Below are 15,284 nucleotides of genomic sequence, written 5' to 3' on the forward strand. Positions count from 1 at the left end.
ACCAGGATCATTCAACAATGCCTTTCCTTCCCTGGCTGCATCCTTACCCCACTCCGACCTGCGGGAGATACCCTGCCCGCTGCGTGCCAGGCGGCGGGACCGCTGCCCCGAGCCCCGCCGAGCCCCGGAGCCGGCCGGCGGCACCAGCCAAGGCCAGGATGGACAGACTCTTTTTCTGGGGCATTCTCTTGGCCTCCTCTGCCCGCTGCCAGACAGTGCCCGTGCAGCAAGGTGCTGCGCCCTCCTGCCCGCCCCAGTGCCACTGCGAAGAGGATGGTATCATGCTCTCGCTGGATTGCTCCGAGCTGGGGCTCTCGGAGGTCCCCGCCAACCTGAGCCCTCTCACCGCTTACCTGTAAGTACAGCCCTCTCTGCTGCTTTTGCAATTGCTGTCCCCGGACCCCTCCGTCAGCCGCAGCTTTCCTCCGGCTTGGAAGCTTGTGCCACGTTTTCCCGAAATTAAATTTCCTGTGGAAATTAGAAACCAAGCAAAATAACAACAACAACAACAACAAAAAAGAGACAGCTCCTTGGGCAGGACCTGCCAAGGCCCCCCTCCTCCTGCGCCCCTCCGCGAGCGCTGTTTATACTGCGATGTTCTGCATGCTTTGCTCCGTGATTGCAGCGGATCGGGGCAGCTGATTTGCTGGGTCGATTCTGATTGTCTGAGCACATAATGGAGTATTTTTACACAGCAATTAGTGCAAACTGCTCTGGGATCCTTCTGTCAAACATTTCAATAGCTGCGATAACTCAGGGCTTTGGGGGGTTTGGGTTGAGCTGGCCACCAGCAGTGTCTGAGTTGCCCCTTTAAAATGAATATTAAAGTCTTGTAAGAGGTGCAGGGGTTCGGTAGATGTTGGTTTTTGATTATTCAGTTATTTAAAAATTCTTGATTATGTGAATGTTTAACAGCCTTTCTGATGTTAGTACCCCCAAGGGTTAATTGACCACACGGACTGGTGGGTTCATTTCTAGCCCCAGAGGTGGTCTTGGTGGTGCCATCAGACTGGTCATGACTGAGGATCCTGATGATTGACCATGGAAAAATCTCAGGGTTTAACCAGGGGAGGAAACATCTCTCTCAAGGGAGACAAGTTATCCCTGGGGAAGATGCTTCCTGGGTTTGTGTGCAGAAAGTGCTGCAGTTACCAGCTCCAGCTGTGCTGCAGACAGGCTGGTAAGGACCGTGGCACTCCCAGCTCGGAATGCAGCGTGGGTGCTGCCAAGGGAAGGCATGTGTACCACAGTCATCAAGGACCACTGGTGGTCCTCAGACAGTACTGGGGATGTTCGTGTTGTGTTCATCGTGCTGAGAGGGAACTTGTGTCCAGGGGTGGCATACAGACCGTGTTGCTGGTTTTCTGGTATCCCTGGATTGTCTTTAGATGCAGGTGCTCAGCTGTCAGAGCAAAGCACCCAAACCCATGCAGGAAGGGCTTTGCAAAGCCAGGTGGAAGCTGCCACAGCTGGGTAAGGGCTTGTCTGCTCATCCCACTTGTCTGAGGAGCAGTCTTGTGGCAGCTTGTGGATGGCCAGAGCTGTACTGGGTTAACTGGGAGAGAAAGAGAAAAGGATGATTCTCCCTGGAAGGCATGAAAGACGAGAGAAATGTCTAATGCAAGTTGTGCTTCTCCTGGGAGAGGGAACCACTTGTTCCGTGAGGCACGACCTGCACAGAGCTATCCCTGGGGCTCGGTTTGGAGCCGGCTGCCCACGAGTGAGAAGTCACTGGAGCACGGGAGGCTGCAGAGCATTGCAGCGCTGATGCTACTGCGGGGACAAGGGGCAGCCCCGTCAGGCACCCACTCCACCCTCTCAGGCACCACAGGACGGGGCACCCGTGGCTCCCACTGCGCTGAGAACACGCCGCATGTCAGCTCCGCAGAGATGCCCCTTGGGCTGGGAGCCGCAGGGCGGGTGGATGCCGTGAGATGCTCCTGGCGCGGCGTGGCCGCTGGCAGAGAGCGCTGGATTCCGCTGGGACGGGGTTCTCGGGACAGCCCTGCAGCTCCCGTCACTTTGGACCCGTCACTTCGGGAGAGTGTCGGGTCCCTCGGCCGCGGCCCCGTGTGGGGCTGCACCAGCCCCGCTCTTTCCCGTGGCTTCGCTCTCCCCCGCGGGTTTCTCCCCCATCCGTGACTCCGCGCTCTCCCACGGATAGCAAAGATCACGGCCCCGCACTCTCCCCGTGGGTCGGTCCCGTCCCCGCACTCTCCCCGTGGGTCGGTCCCGTCCCCGCACTCTCCCCGTGGGTCGGTCCCGGCCCCGCACTCTCCCCGTGGGTCGGTCCCCCGACGGCGCTCACACGGTGGCGCCAGTGACGGCCCTTTGCAGGGCAGAGCCCCCCCTGCCCCAGCCGAGCCCCCCCTGCCCCAGCAGAGCCCCCCCTGCCCCAGCCCACCGCGCACAGCCCGCCCGGGGGGACCCTCCGGGGCGAGCCCGGGGGGTGCTGGAGCGTCCGCAGTTTTCCTCCCTCCCTCCTTGGGGAAAACCAGCCCGTTTGGTGCTTCTGTGTTAAACCCCACCAGTAAGAGACCAAACAGAGGTTGGTTCCATCGGGAAAGGCCCGATGAACTGGGAATTACTGGTGGAGGACTGGAGAGCTGGAGTTTCTTCCTGTTTCTGTCACTGCTTCCAGCGAGTCATGTGAGGTTATCTTAGGTACAAGAGTGCAGCCAGGGTAGTTTGTCAAAGCAAATCAGCATAAATTGCGTAGAAAGTATTGGAGAGAGATCTAAGCTCTTCTTGGATATCCGTGTTTAAAATCCATACATTCAGATATGTAAAGAAATGCTGGATTGCTTTGGAGAGCTGCGAGTGCTGAAGAGCAAGCCCTGGAATGGCAGCAGGAGCAGAGAGCTGGTGGGCAGCTGCTCCCAAAAATTTCCAGCTCCTGTGCTCCATGCTCTGATTTCTAAGCAAGTTGCTGGCACTGTGGAAAGCAGGACTTCCTCAGGAGCAAAATAAAGGATCCTTGTAATCACCTCTGACTAGATGCTGCCTCACCACTAATGAGCTGGTGTTCATGCCTCATCCTGACCATGCAGTGCCTCTGCCATGCCTCTATCTCCAGGAATCCTGTCCTTGCTCACTCCTGCACCTCCCTGAACTTGAACCCTGATCCCACCCATCCAGAACGAAGTGTTTTCAGTCGCTGGTGGGCTTGCAGCTGTGGTCAAGGAGATGGGACAGAAGTGTCACCTCTTTCCATGGGCACCTCTCCAGTAGGGACTGAGACATGCTGGTGTCTTGTGGCAGTCCTGCAGAGAGCCTAGGGACTGTCACATTGGGTGACAGGTCCCTGCATTGCTCCTGCAGGCAGCCTGAGCTCCTTCAGGTCCCCTGCTAGCCCTAACAGCCCATTTCTCTTGGAGCAGCACTCACTATCCTGCCTGGCTCATCACACAGGGGCTTCTCAGTGCATGACGTGTTTGCAGGGTGACCTGTGTCTTAGCCTGGCCTTAGAGAGCAGCCATGGAGCACTAAAGGTCAGCTATTCAGTTGCTATTCAGCTACCCTCCATCAACCCAAGAGAGTCGAGCTGTTCAGAGAGCAGATTTCACCTTCAGCTGATGTGCCAGTGAGTCCTGACAGCCTTGTGTCACATACCACATCTCTGTCACCCACAGCCAGCAACCTGTGTCAGAGACTTGATCTGGGGCTGCAGCAGAGGTGGCTGGAGCTGCTGGAGGTTCCCTGGACAGACAAGCTGGGTGTGCAGGAGAGGGGAGCTGCAAAGGGGAAGATTCCTCTGTAGCAGAGAGGAGAGTGCACAAAGGGGTTCGGAGGAGGACAGGAAAACGGGAACAGCTGCTTGGTTCTCAAAGTGCTGGCTCAGCTGTGATCCCTGGCAGCACTGCACACCCTGCATGGGACCTGGGGGAGCAGCCCCACCTCAGATTCCTCAGGGTGTGAAAGTGCTGCATTGCATGGTCTGGGGCACTTTGGTCCCCAGCTGTCCCCATGGCTGTCACCAGGAAGATGCCCGTGGTTGGGTGCAGGTGCTCAGTGCAGCCCTTTGCCCCAGGATGGCATCCTGACCCCTCTCTCCCCCATACATGTGGCTACCACCCCCTGCTAGGGGAACAGGTGGCAATACTGGGGTTGAAGAGATGCTCTCAATCTGCTGAGGCTCCTCCTCTTTCATCAAAAAAAAATGACACCACGCCTGCCAGGTCCCTCCTAGGGATGCAGTGGCCTGTCCAACCACTGCTGGCAGGAAAGAAGTGGAGAGCCTGTCTCACCAGAGGACACCCTGGGAAGTACCCAGAGATGGAAAGGCAACAGCAGTAGCACCATGGCCACATATTCAAGTCAGCTGGCCAGGCAGCACACACCCTGCACAGGGATACTGTGGATGTGACACACCTTGCAGTGCCTGACCCCCAGCTTGGACCAAGGGTACATGGGGAAGTACTGGAAGGATTGCCCGGATATCTTAGGCTGGAAACACCTCTGGAGGTCTCTGATCCACACTCAAAACAGGTCTAGGCGGTGAGGCTGGTCAGGATCTTGTCCAGTAGGGTTTTGAGTATCTATAAGATTCCATCACCCTTTTCCCATTTTTTACTATCCTCTCGGGAAATATTTTTCCTAATATTTAATGTCTCCAGGTCCTGGAAAGCCAGCAGAGACCTGGGGTATGACACAGGTGATAAGGCTGTCAGGCTGCTGCTGTTCCAGCAGGATTTGGGGGAGGGAAAAGCAGCAGATCCTGGCTGCTCCCAGATATCACCAGGCATCTCATGAGGCTTCCCAGACAGAAAGCTTCTCATTCCCCAGACTGTTTCCTTTGAGGTGAATGGGACCAGGAGCCTTCAGGGCTGTTCTCACTTTGCAGAGACATTTGGAGACACTGCCTGGAATTTAGCATCCTGCTGGGAGTCTGGCACCCTGCATTACCCACTGTGTCCTCTGAGCTACCCTCTGGGATCAGGTGCCACGAGGATCCATGACAGGGATTCGCAGGAGTCAGAGATGCTTTGGCATGAGGCTGGGCAGAGCCAGGTCACACAGTGCTGCATCCAGCTCAGGGCAGAGCAAGGGAAAGATGCCTTTTTCTTGATGTTTGCATTTTCTAAAGACCCACACAGCTCCAGGTAGGCGAGACAGCAGGTTTGGAGATTGACTACAGAGCTGCAGCTGGTGCCTGGAACAAGTCAAGAAGTGCTGAAGGCAACTCTTCTCAGCCCAGATCTCCCCATCTGCCCACATCTGCCCCTCTGCAGCCTCCACCACAGTCCCCTAAGATGGAAAGCACCCCAAGAGCTGACAGAGGAGCTGGGACACCAGGGGAGGGGAAGGACTTATGGCTGGCTTGTAGAAGCCTGGGGAGGAGGGCAGCTGTGGGGAGGGTGACTAGACTTCCAGGGAGCTGGCAAGGAGCTATGGTCTCCTGCAGGGCTGGCAGGGACCTCTGTGTGCCTTTGGGACAGTCACACACACTGGGGAGAAAGAGGGAGCAGCCAAAAACGCAGAGAGCACAAAATCCCAATGCCAAGTGTAAATGAAGTCCCTCCTGGGGCCATTGCTGCTCTCCTGCCCCAGGTGACTTTGCACAGACCTGTGAGTCACCATCCTGTGACTGATGCTTGCCCAGTGCCACGGCCCATCCACACACAGCCCCTTCCTCATGCCATTGTCACCACAGGAGCCCCAGTGTTGCACCAGGACCCATCCAAACACACCACAAAGATGCAGCCTCACCCCAAAGAGTTCCCAGACCCTTCCAGTTCTCAAGCCATGACAGAGCTCAGCACTACCAAATACTACTACTGTCAGCTGGCTGGTCTGATGCACTAAGGGCGGCTCTCTGCTTGACCTTCCTTCCTGCTGGAAGACCAATGGGAAGTGCCACTCCTGCCCTGTACAGTCAGAAGTCCATGGTCTCGTCCTTGGAAATGCCCAGCATGCCTGGAAGGGGAAACCTTTATGAGCTTGGGGTCCTGGATGAGGGAGACACAGCTGGTGAGAGGCACTTGAAGAGCTGGGCTCTGCACACAGCAGTGGATTCACAGGTTTATGTTCACCATTTACCAGCTTTGGGGGACTTTTTTTTCCCACCCTGAAATATCAGAGATAACAAGACTTTCCCACTTTTGGGGATTTGATTTCCTCCAAAAGGACCCTACAAAGTCCACCTGCAGAGCTGCTGACTCTGTATAGGCACTTCCCACAGACACAGGTGTGCTCTGCATCCTTACTGCAGCCTTGCCAGCAGGATCTCCAGGATTTTAAAGTCATGACACCTGGGTTCAAACCCCAGTTACCACCTCAGGGTCTCCTGTGGCTGACACTGGCTTTTTCCTGGCACGTTGCTATGAAGGTCTCCTGGGGGAGCATCTCCCAGCTTTAATAATGCCAACCCTTAGGAATATCTGAATGGGCTGGTCCAAACCAAGACCTGCCTGAGCCCCAGGTTTCAGGGAGAGCTGCTGGCACTGAGTCTGACACAGACTGGCTGGTGTTTCCCTCTGGAGCAGGCAGATAAGCACTAACCAGAAGCAAAGTAATTCCTACCCCTGTGCTCCCCAGCCTCAAAGGAGGAGAAAACCAAACAGAGAAGATTTGGGATCAGGCACAGCTTGAGAGTGGCTTGTGAGAAAAACTAAAAAGCAGCATGGAAACACTACAGCTCCTGAGCAAGTGCTTCCAAAGGGCCTTTTGTATCCCCTGGGCAATGCTGAGCTCTCACCCCAGCTGGGAGCTGAAATGTCCTGGTCCCTTGGCCCACAGCATTACTCAGAAGACCTTCATCCCTGCAGTGAGGAAGATGATGCTGCAGGTGCTGTGTGGTGGTATGGCTGGGCTCGAGGCTCAGGGCAGAGCAGCAGAAACACGCTGAACCCCTCAGCAAGCAAAGTAGTGATGAGGGAGCCCAGGTCCAGGGGGGATGGGAGTGAGGGGTGGGTAGGAGTGCTCTGAACAAAGCCAAAATTGCAGGACCATTCATCATAGAACCATGGAATCATTTGGGTTGGAAGGGACCTAAAGCCACCCCCTGCCATGGGCAGGGACATCTTCCACTATCCCAGGTTGCTCCAAGCCCCGTCCAACCTGCCTTGGACACATCCAGCAATGGGGCAGCCACAGTTTCTTTGGGCAACCTGTGCCAGGGCCTCTCCACTCTCACAGCCAAGAATTTCTTACTAAGATTTAATCTAACCCTGCCCTCTCTCACTGGGAAGCCATTCCCTCTTGTCTTGTCTCACAATCTGCCCATATAAAAAGTCACTCTCCCTCTTTTTTATAAGCCTCCTTTAGGCACTGGAAGGGGCTCTAAGGTCTCCCCAGAGCCTTCTCTTCTCCAGGCTGATCAGCCCCAGCTCTCTCAGCATGCCTTGATAGTGAGGTCAGTCCTAGAGCTGCCTAAAGATCATGTTTGGTGAGATGGTTTTCCAAGCAACATCTCATTTAATTGAAAAGGAAGAGCTTAATGAAAGTGGATCAGTGTTCATGGGACTATGAGTGGTAGAAATGTAGCAACAAGTTGAATCAAGAGAGATTATTTCAATGTTTTCACTTCATGGTGTCCTTCTAAAAAAAAAAGTTTCCATTTACATATTTTCACCTGCTGGTGTTACATTTCTCCATAAGCATTTAATATTCACATTGTGGGACTCCAAAACTACCAAACCAAAGCATTTTTTTTCAACAGTTTTTTTGTTGTTGTGCTACATATGGAAATGTTGGCTCTTTTTTGGGGGTTCAAGGAAAAGGAAGTTCAGATGTCTCTGAATTTCCAGTGAGGTTCATGACAGCTCTTCCTATCTCCTCCTGCCACATCACCTCCCAGCCCCCTTCTCTGCCATAGGCTCTGTTGTTTGCCCAGCGTGGGTACTGTTGGGATTCACTGGATGCCTGCTCTCTGGGGGGAACTGCTCCATGAACAAAGGTTGCATCCTTCGAGTGCTTCCAGACACAAAAAGTGGTGCTGCTGGTGACTGGGGAGAGGGCTGTGGCTTCAGTACCATGACACCTCCCCAAGCTCTCAGTTCAACAGGAAAGAGGCATCTTTTGCAGGGCTGTTGGGAAGTGGCAACAGGTGTCTGGGGTGCTGGATGAGAGCAAATGTCTGATTCCTGCTGGGGGACTTGTCAGGCCATAGAATCATGGAATGTCCTGAACTGGAAGGGACCATAAGGATCATCGAGTCCAGCTCCTGGGCTACAGGAAGGGAGATGCAGGAGGGGAGACGAAGGATCTGCCCCATCCCAAAGCCACCAGCTGGTGCCCAGGTCACTGTGCAGGAGAGGGAGCAGCCAGACCTTTGCTGTGCCTGCTGCACGCCGGGCGGGACCGGAGCAGGTCTGCGGGATGGGGAGCACAGAGAGGAGGCAGCACAGGGGTGCTCAGAGCTAAACGGGGCTGGGGCTGTGCTGTGGGATGGACAGCCGTGCTGGGACTGCCAGCAAGCCTCCTCTCTCCTCCTTCCCTCTGCAAACTGCGCCCGGGGCAGCCTCGCCGGGACCGGTGGAGAGCAGCGGTGCTGTGAGGGATGCCCCGCTCCTGGTCCCCTCCGTCGAGGCGCTGCCGTGTCCGTGTGTTTCCTTCCAGCTGGCACCGCCGTGCCCGGAGCCTGGCTGGGGGAGATGGAGGGAGCTGCCGGCCACATGTCCCGGGCTCCAGCCGCGGCTGGTCCTCGCCCGACCCGATCCCGCTTTGCCTCCCCATCGTGCCCGGGAGCCGCGGCAGAGCCCGGCGTTCTGCACCGTCCTTCCACCGCAAACGCCTTCCTCCCCCCATCCTCCCTGCCCGCCCCCCGGGCTAAGCAATATGCCACAGCCTCCCCTCTCTCCCTCCCTTTCTTGAAGAATAAGCTCATAAATCTGCCCGGGGCAACGAAAACACTTGAGCTCATGGCCCTTAGATCTGTGTGGGAGGAGCTCTCGCTGGCGATTAAAGGAGTTTAAGGTTTGCTTTGAAAAGCTCTTTGATTCTGGCAGAGGCTCTGGTGCCAAAAGGCAGCCATGGGGCTGCAAATGCCTCTCCCCTTCTGCACCTGCCTGGGTCAGGGAGCAGCAGGAGCGTGGGGGAGGGAGAGGGAAGCGCAGCCCTTCCCAGTTCACTGCAGTGGGGGCTGAGGGTCCCTGTCACCCCTGTCGGGGCGGGGGGAGCACCCTCTGCCAGCAGCAGGGCAATCAGTGGCTGCTGCTGCCTTGGAGACCAGACACTGCAGCCAAAATGCCTCTGCTCCGGTGGAACACGCTGCTCCCCAGACCCTTCTTCGCAGGAGCTCGGTTGGTTCTCAGGTGCGAGAGCCTTTCCTGGATGACAAGGACCCGGGGGAGAAAGAGGAGCGGAGGCCAGGAGAGGGATCACAGCAGCAGTGCTCTGAAAAGCAGCAGGAAGGGGTAGCGGAGGACTGCCAGGGCTGGGGAGAGACTGGAGTCTTGGAGGAGGACTGGAGTTTAGTAGGGAGCAGAAAAGAGATCAGGAGCAGCCTTCACGAGGAAGAGCAGGACCAAGCACAAGCATCGTGTTGCAGTCAAGTCAAAACAGAGCCAGCCGTGTGGAGGCAGGAGCTGTGCTGGAATGGGCAGCAAGGGGAGGACACAGGGAAGCATCAAGGGATGCATCAAGGATCCAGGAAGGGGTAAAACAAAACCTTCCCAGATCCACCAGTGTAGGCTTTGCTGGCTGTGATGAAGGAGGGCAGCTCCCAGTCTCCTCCCCTCCATGGATGACAGAGGAGTCTCCTGGGCTGTCCGCAGCTCTCTGTCTCCCTTTGCCTTGTTTGCATGCCTTCCTGCAGCTATTTAAACCTCTTTGAATGATTTGGAAATGAAAAGCAGCCCCCAAGGGAGGGGAGCGAGTCAGACATGCCTGTAAGGGCAGGACCCACTCAAGGGACCTGCTGTATCTTCTTGTGAGCAGCCACAGGTCCCACTACAAAGAGACCCTGGGGAGACAGGATGGTTTCCAGCACTGAACATCGCCGTGGGGCACCAATTAGGGACATTACCTTCCTTCAAAGGGAAGGTGAAGCCCAAGCACTGTGTGTCATCCCATCATGGTGGGAACCACAGGGGTGAAAGGGGAGCAGAAATGTGGTCTCCTCTGCCAGGTATAAGGTGGGAGACCAAAGGGATGCAAGCATGGGGGCTGCTAGGGAGCGTCAGGGATCTCAGGGACTTGCGGCATCTGAAGGCACAAGTCACCTTCTCAAGGATGTTATCTGATGTGGGGATGGCTCTGGGTATAATTGCATCTTGCAACTTCAAGAGAATTTGCAATTGTGGACATTTCTTAACCTTAGTAAAGCAAATGTTCATCTTTGCATGAGACCTGCAGGAAAGGCATTTTCACTTTTAGATAGAAATTCATCTTCTGTCTTTCCCAGAGAACACATGAAAAAACTCGTTGCACGGAACAATCTTTGCAGTTCTGCTTTATCTCTGATTCTGCACCACTGGAAGTGTCTTTGAACACTTCCAGGGATGGGGCAGCCACAGCTTCTCTGGGCAACCTGTGCCAGGGCCTCACCACCCTCACAGAGAATAATTTCTTCCCAGTATCCCATCCAACCCTGCCCTCTGCCAGTAGGAAGCCATTCCCCCTTGTCCTGTCACTCCAGACCCTTGTCCAAAGTCCCTCTCCAGCTCTCTTGGAGTCCCTTTATGCACTGAAAGGATCTTTAAGGTCTCCTGGGAACCTTCTCTTCTCCAGGCTGAACACCCCCAGCTCTCCCAGCCTGGCTCCAGAGCAGAGGTGCTCCAGTCCTGTGATCAGCTTAGAGGCCTCCTCTGGCCTTGTTCCACTCAGTGATTCCCCAGGCAGAACTCTGAGTCATCTTGGCTATGGGCATGAACCAGGGCTTCTGTGCTGCTCAGCTCGTGGCTCCCAAGGGAAGAATGAGGTGCAAATCCACAGAGCTGCACTCTGAGGCTTTCTTCTCCCTGTACACAGGGGCATGGGAGTGGTCAGACATCATCCCAAACTGTTGTCCCAGATATTGTCCCAAGGCCCTGCCCCAAAACTGGAAGGACATACCAAAGGACAGAGATGTACCTTTAGGGTCAGCTGTGCTGCACTGGCAGAACCAGAGGCATCACAACCAAGACAGGACCTCGACTGTAGGTGCAGGTGAGGTTTGTGCTGCTGCACTAATTCCCTGGGGCGATGAGTTCCACAGATTAACAAGGTGCCTGTTGCACCTCAGAGTGGTTTTACGTGTGCTCTGGAAACAGCATGTGGGGCTTTATGGAGCGTGGGGCAGCCTTCCCATACATGCTGCCTGGAACTTCTCTTCAGCTCAGGGCCAAGCAGCAGGTTCCTGTGCTGCAGGTTGTGTTTGCAGCTGCGTCCTGTGCAGGGAAGTGCCTGTCAGTTTAGGTATTGTTGTGCTTTCATGTGGTGTAAGACAGCACAAGATTTATTAGTGACAAAAGCATGAATGCTGGAAGCCATGATTTACTGAAGAATGGGGAGAGGAAACGTGTTGCAGCCCATGCTGGTTAGTGTGGTGTGTCTGAGGTGAGCTCGCACACACTGTGAAAACTGCCCTGCTCCTACACCAGCTGCTCTGGCTCAACTGCTGATACCATGGGGTGGACCCACTCCTCTTCCAGGGGCTGACTTTTCACTGGCCATCTCACAGATGCTTTGAGGAAGGGGTTTCTCCAGGGTGGAGGGACACAAGGACTCAGACTTTGGGGAACAGACAGGTGTCCCACAAGCTTTGGCTCCCTTGTATGGGATAGATGGGAGATACAAAGGACTGGGACTGATTTCTAGCTCCATCCCAGCCCTATGGTTCACCCCAAACAAGCCCTCTCCTTTTCCTGTGCCTCGGTCTCCCTGTCTTAAAAGCACTCCTTATAAACCCTTCCCAATGTGCTTTGAGACCAACTGATCAAACCAGTGCTGTGGAAGAGCTGGAGACTCTCTGCACTTTCCAGTCACATGTCTGGACCTCTCGAGCTAAAATACCTTTGAAAAGTTCATTAAAAACATTCTTGAGCTTTCCATTTGTTCATCCACCACATGAAGAAAAGCAGCACTGAACTCTCAGATTTGGTGCCTTGTCTTTCATGTCCACTGACCTCATCACTCCTCGCTCACGGAGCAGCCACAAGTCAGAGCAGCTACCAAAACACTCCTCACAGCCACATCCAGCAGCTCAGTGAAGCTCGTGGGCAGTGCTGGAGAACTCCATGGAGGAAGTGAACCCAGCTGGTACATGTCAGCTTGGCCGTAGGGGCTGTAAACCCCAATTCTGTTTTCTGTGGGAAGCTCCCTTGGTTTCAGGGTACTTCTTCCTGAACAGGTGGGGGTAAATAACAGCTGGTTCAGCTCTTTGCTGAACCTAAAAAGAAGGGAAAAGATTGTCTTGGGTTAAATGAATAGGGTTTTTTTTTTCAGGTTTCCCAGGCAATTAAAACTGAACCAAACCAAAACGTGTTTGCTCTCGGTATTCCTGAAACATTTTACTTTGACCCAAAAAAGAGTACTTTCCTTTTTGAGTCCCTTGAAAATCTTTAAACCCTCTTAAAAAAAAAAAAAATCTTACAATGAAAAGTTCCACCATCTCCCACCCCCCCCCCAGCTTTTTTCAGTGGAGCATAATTTTTCTGTGAATTTACTTTCCACCAAAACACTGTGGGTTCTGCCTGACCTGGACAGTTACAGTCACCCAGCTGAGCTTGTGCTGTCACTTTTCCTTTCAGCACTTTCTTTCTTTTCACCTCCTACTGTACAGACACAGCTGTCTCATGGGAGCATCATCCTGATCCCAGGGCTGTGCTGACTTCCCAGGGAGAGTAGAGAGTGGCAGGGAGGGGGGAGGAAGGAATCCATGAAGACTCCTTTTAGCTTCAGAGAGCTCCTCTGGCTCTTCTGACTACCTCTGGCTACTGCCAAGGCACCTTTGAAACACCTTTGAAACGTCTCCAGCATGTTGGGCACCATGACTGGGCTGGAGGGGAAATCCACATTCCCTTTGAAGTCTGGATACTTGAACAGTCTTAGAATTATAGGGCTGTAATGTACAGGAATGTGTGGGGCTGTAATTGTGACTTAGATCCTTGGATGAAAGGTGCTATGTACATACAAAAGGTATTATCATTATTGCTATGATTATTACTATTATTATTACTATTATTATTGCTATTATTATTATTATAGGGCTGCAATATGTGGATTGGAGATGAAAGTAGCTCCAAAAGATCCTGAAATACAAGATGTGTCTTAAGGAAATTTCAGCTTGGAATGAGGTTTTGTCTACACAGGGGAAGTGGAGCCGGCTGGCTCCACTGCACTGACAGCTCTGGGGTTTGATGGGAGAAGTCCTGTATGCAGGCATGATTCTCAAATCCAAGTTGCTCTGACCTCTGGAAGGGTGTCTCCAGTAGGAGCTGTTCCAGAGTGGTTTTAACAGAAAAAGTGAGATCAGACATTTTCACCATTCTTTATGAGACACCTCGATTGCTCTGTAGCCATCACAAAATAAGTCCCTGGTGCTTGAGGCATACAGTAGGAGAAGTTTGGGAATTGGTGTCCTAGCAGGGCTCAGAGGCTGGAATGGAAAGTGGAGCAAGCTCCCAGTGTCACTGGGCACCAGAGAGAGCTCATGTGTGTTGGTGCTCCTGCAGTCCAGCAGAGATGGGGCCAGATCCAGAATCCTGTGCTATTCATCCTCCTTCCAATCAGATCTCTCCCAGAGCAGCCTGGATCCAGAGCATGGAGAAATCAGAGACCGGCTTTGATCCTCATTCACTCTCTGGCTCTGCACAGCTTTTGCCATCAGCCTCATGTTGTTGGTCCTGCACTCACATCTCATTAGCAAGGGGGGCTGTAAGTGAAGCCAGGTGCTGGAGTGGGACTCCCCAGGACAATCCCATGGGGATTTTCTCCTGTGTCACAGGCTCTGCAGAATATCAGGTTTCCCCTTCTACCTGAACCAAAGGGGTCACAGAGCTTACGCTGGGAGGTGGGGGGGGAACGAGTCAGGTCAATCCACAGCAGCTTTTCCATTGCTGAACTCCCACAAGAGAGACCTGGCTCCTGGCAGGAGGGTTCAGCTCCCCAGCCCTACCCCTCTCTTTCCCAATTGCACTGATAAGTGGAGTTTTCCCCAGCAGAGTCAGGAGTGATGGTGACTCACCACCCTTCAGAGTGAGCTGCGTGGCCGGGACCTGCGGCAGCAGAGCGTGCTGGAGACAGGAAGACTCTTGTTACCCACTTGACAGCAGAAGAAAGGCTTTTCTTGGTGCATGAGGACCACCCACCGAAGGATAAGGCAAGGCAAGAGCTGTCATGCTCTGATGTCTCGTGGCTTCTGGTGACACCATAGAGTCTGCTGCAGTTAATAGGAATACTCTAGCTCCTCAGGGTAGCAGACATCAGTCTGAGATGAGCCAACCCTCAGCATCTCTGAAACACAGCCTGTCCCACCAGAGGAGCTCCCAGCCCCCTGCCAGGCCATCGCCAGGCTTGGCTGGAGAGCATCTCAGCCCAAATCCCTGCAGGCACCTCGTTGCCCTTAGAAGGCAGTGAACATGGTGAGGAATGCAGCTGGTATTCATCCTCTACCTTGGGCTCTGAGTTCCAGCCAAGAAGCCAAGTAGCAAACTGCATGGAGCAGCTCTCCTCCTCTGCTGTCACAAATGCTCAGAGACTCTTCGTCTATAAATCACTCACTGTTTTAGGAGGCAGGGCTTGGATGCTTGCTGGCCACAGAGACCCAGGCTGTTCTGGTTTAGGGTAGGGAGGATGCTGGCAGGATCAGCAGTTCCCTGGGAAAGTGTTCAGAAATGACTGGATTGTCAGCGCGGGTACCACAAGGGAAGTCTGCCCGCATGGGCTGCGTCAGGAGAGAAAAGGAATGAGAAGATCCTGTCTGCCATGTGTCCCCATAACCAGGATGGATCCTTTGGGCTGGATTCTCAGTTTCTGCTGGCTGAGATCTCACGGTTGCTGTCTTTGAAATTTCCTCATGAAAAGGCCAGAAGTCCAAAAGGCATTTTTCAAAAGCTTTCAGCCATAATGTTTCTTCTTGGGAAATCGTTGTTCTGAACACAGATAATTATCAGCCAAAAATTGCTGGAAACCACCAGCAATTTTCAGTTCTGATAAAAATGCTATTCTCCACTTGAGAGTGTCAACAACTGTTGTTTTTTGCTCCTTGTTCATTACAGTTTCCAGCAAGAGGAGTCAAATATCTCCAGGCAGTGATCCTCTGGGATCCCAGCAGTTTATCCATCTCTGTCACCCAACACAGTCCCTTCTCCAGGGACCATTTCTGTTACCTCCAAGGAGATGCAGAATGCTGCCTCTGGCCC

The 15,284-nt window shown here is 53.8% G+C and overlaps 1 protein-coding gene across 1 annotated transcript in view; it reads left to right on the forward strand.

The window, feature by feature from the left end:
• The window catches only part of LGR6 (leucine rich repeat containing G protein-coupled receptor 6), a 133,814-nt gene continuing 118,530 nt past the window's right edge, over window positions 1-15,284 (forward strand). The window contains exon 1 of the mRNA XM_051771656.1: window positions 1-355. Coding sequence (XP_051627616.1) covers window positions 18-355 — 338 coding nt within the window. The 5' untranslated portion in view covers window positions 1-17. The remainder of the gene's footprint in view (window positions 356-15,284) is intronic.

This window comes from Manacus candei, unplaced genomic scaffold, assembly GCF_025592945.1.
Source record: "Manacus candei isolate 608988 ecotype Guabito, Panama unplaced genomic scaffold, ASM2559294v1 h1tg000139l, whole genome shotgun sequence".
In the NCBI taxonomy this organism is placed as follows: domain Eukaryota; kingdom Metazoa; phylum Chordata; class Aves; order Passeriformes; family Pipridae; genus Manacus; species Manacus candei.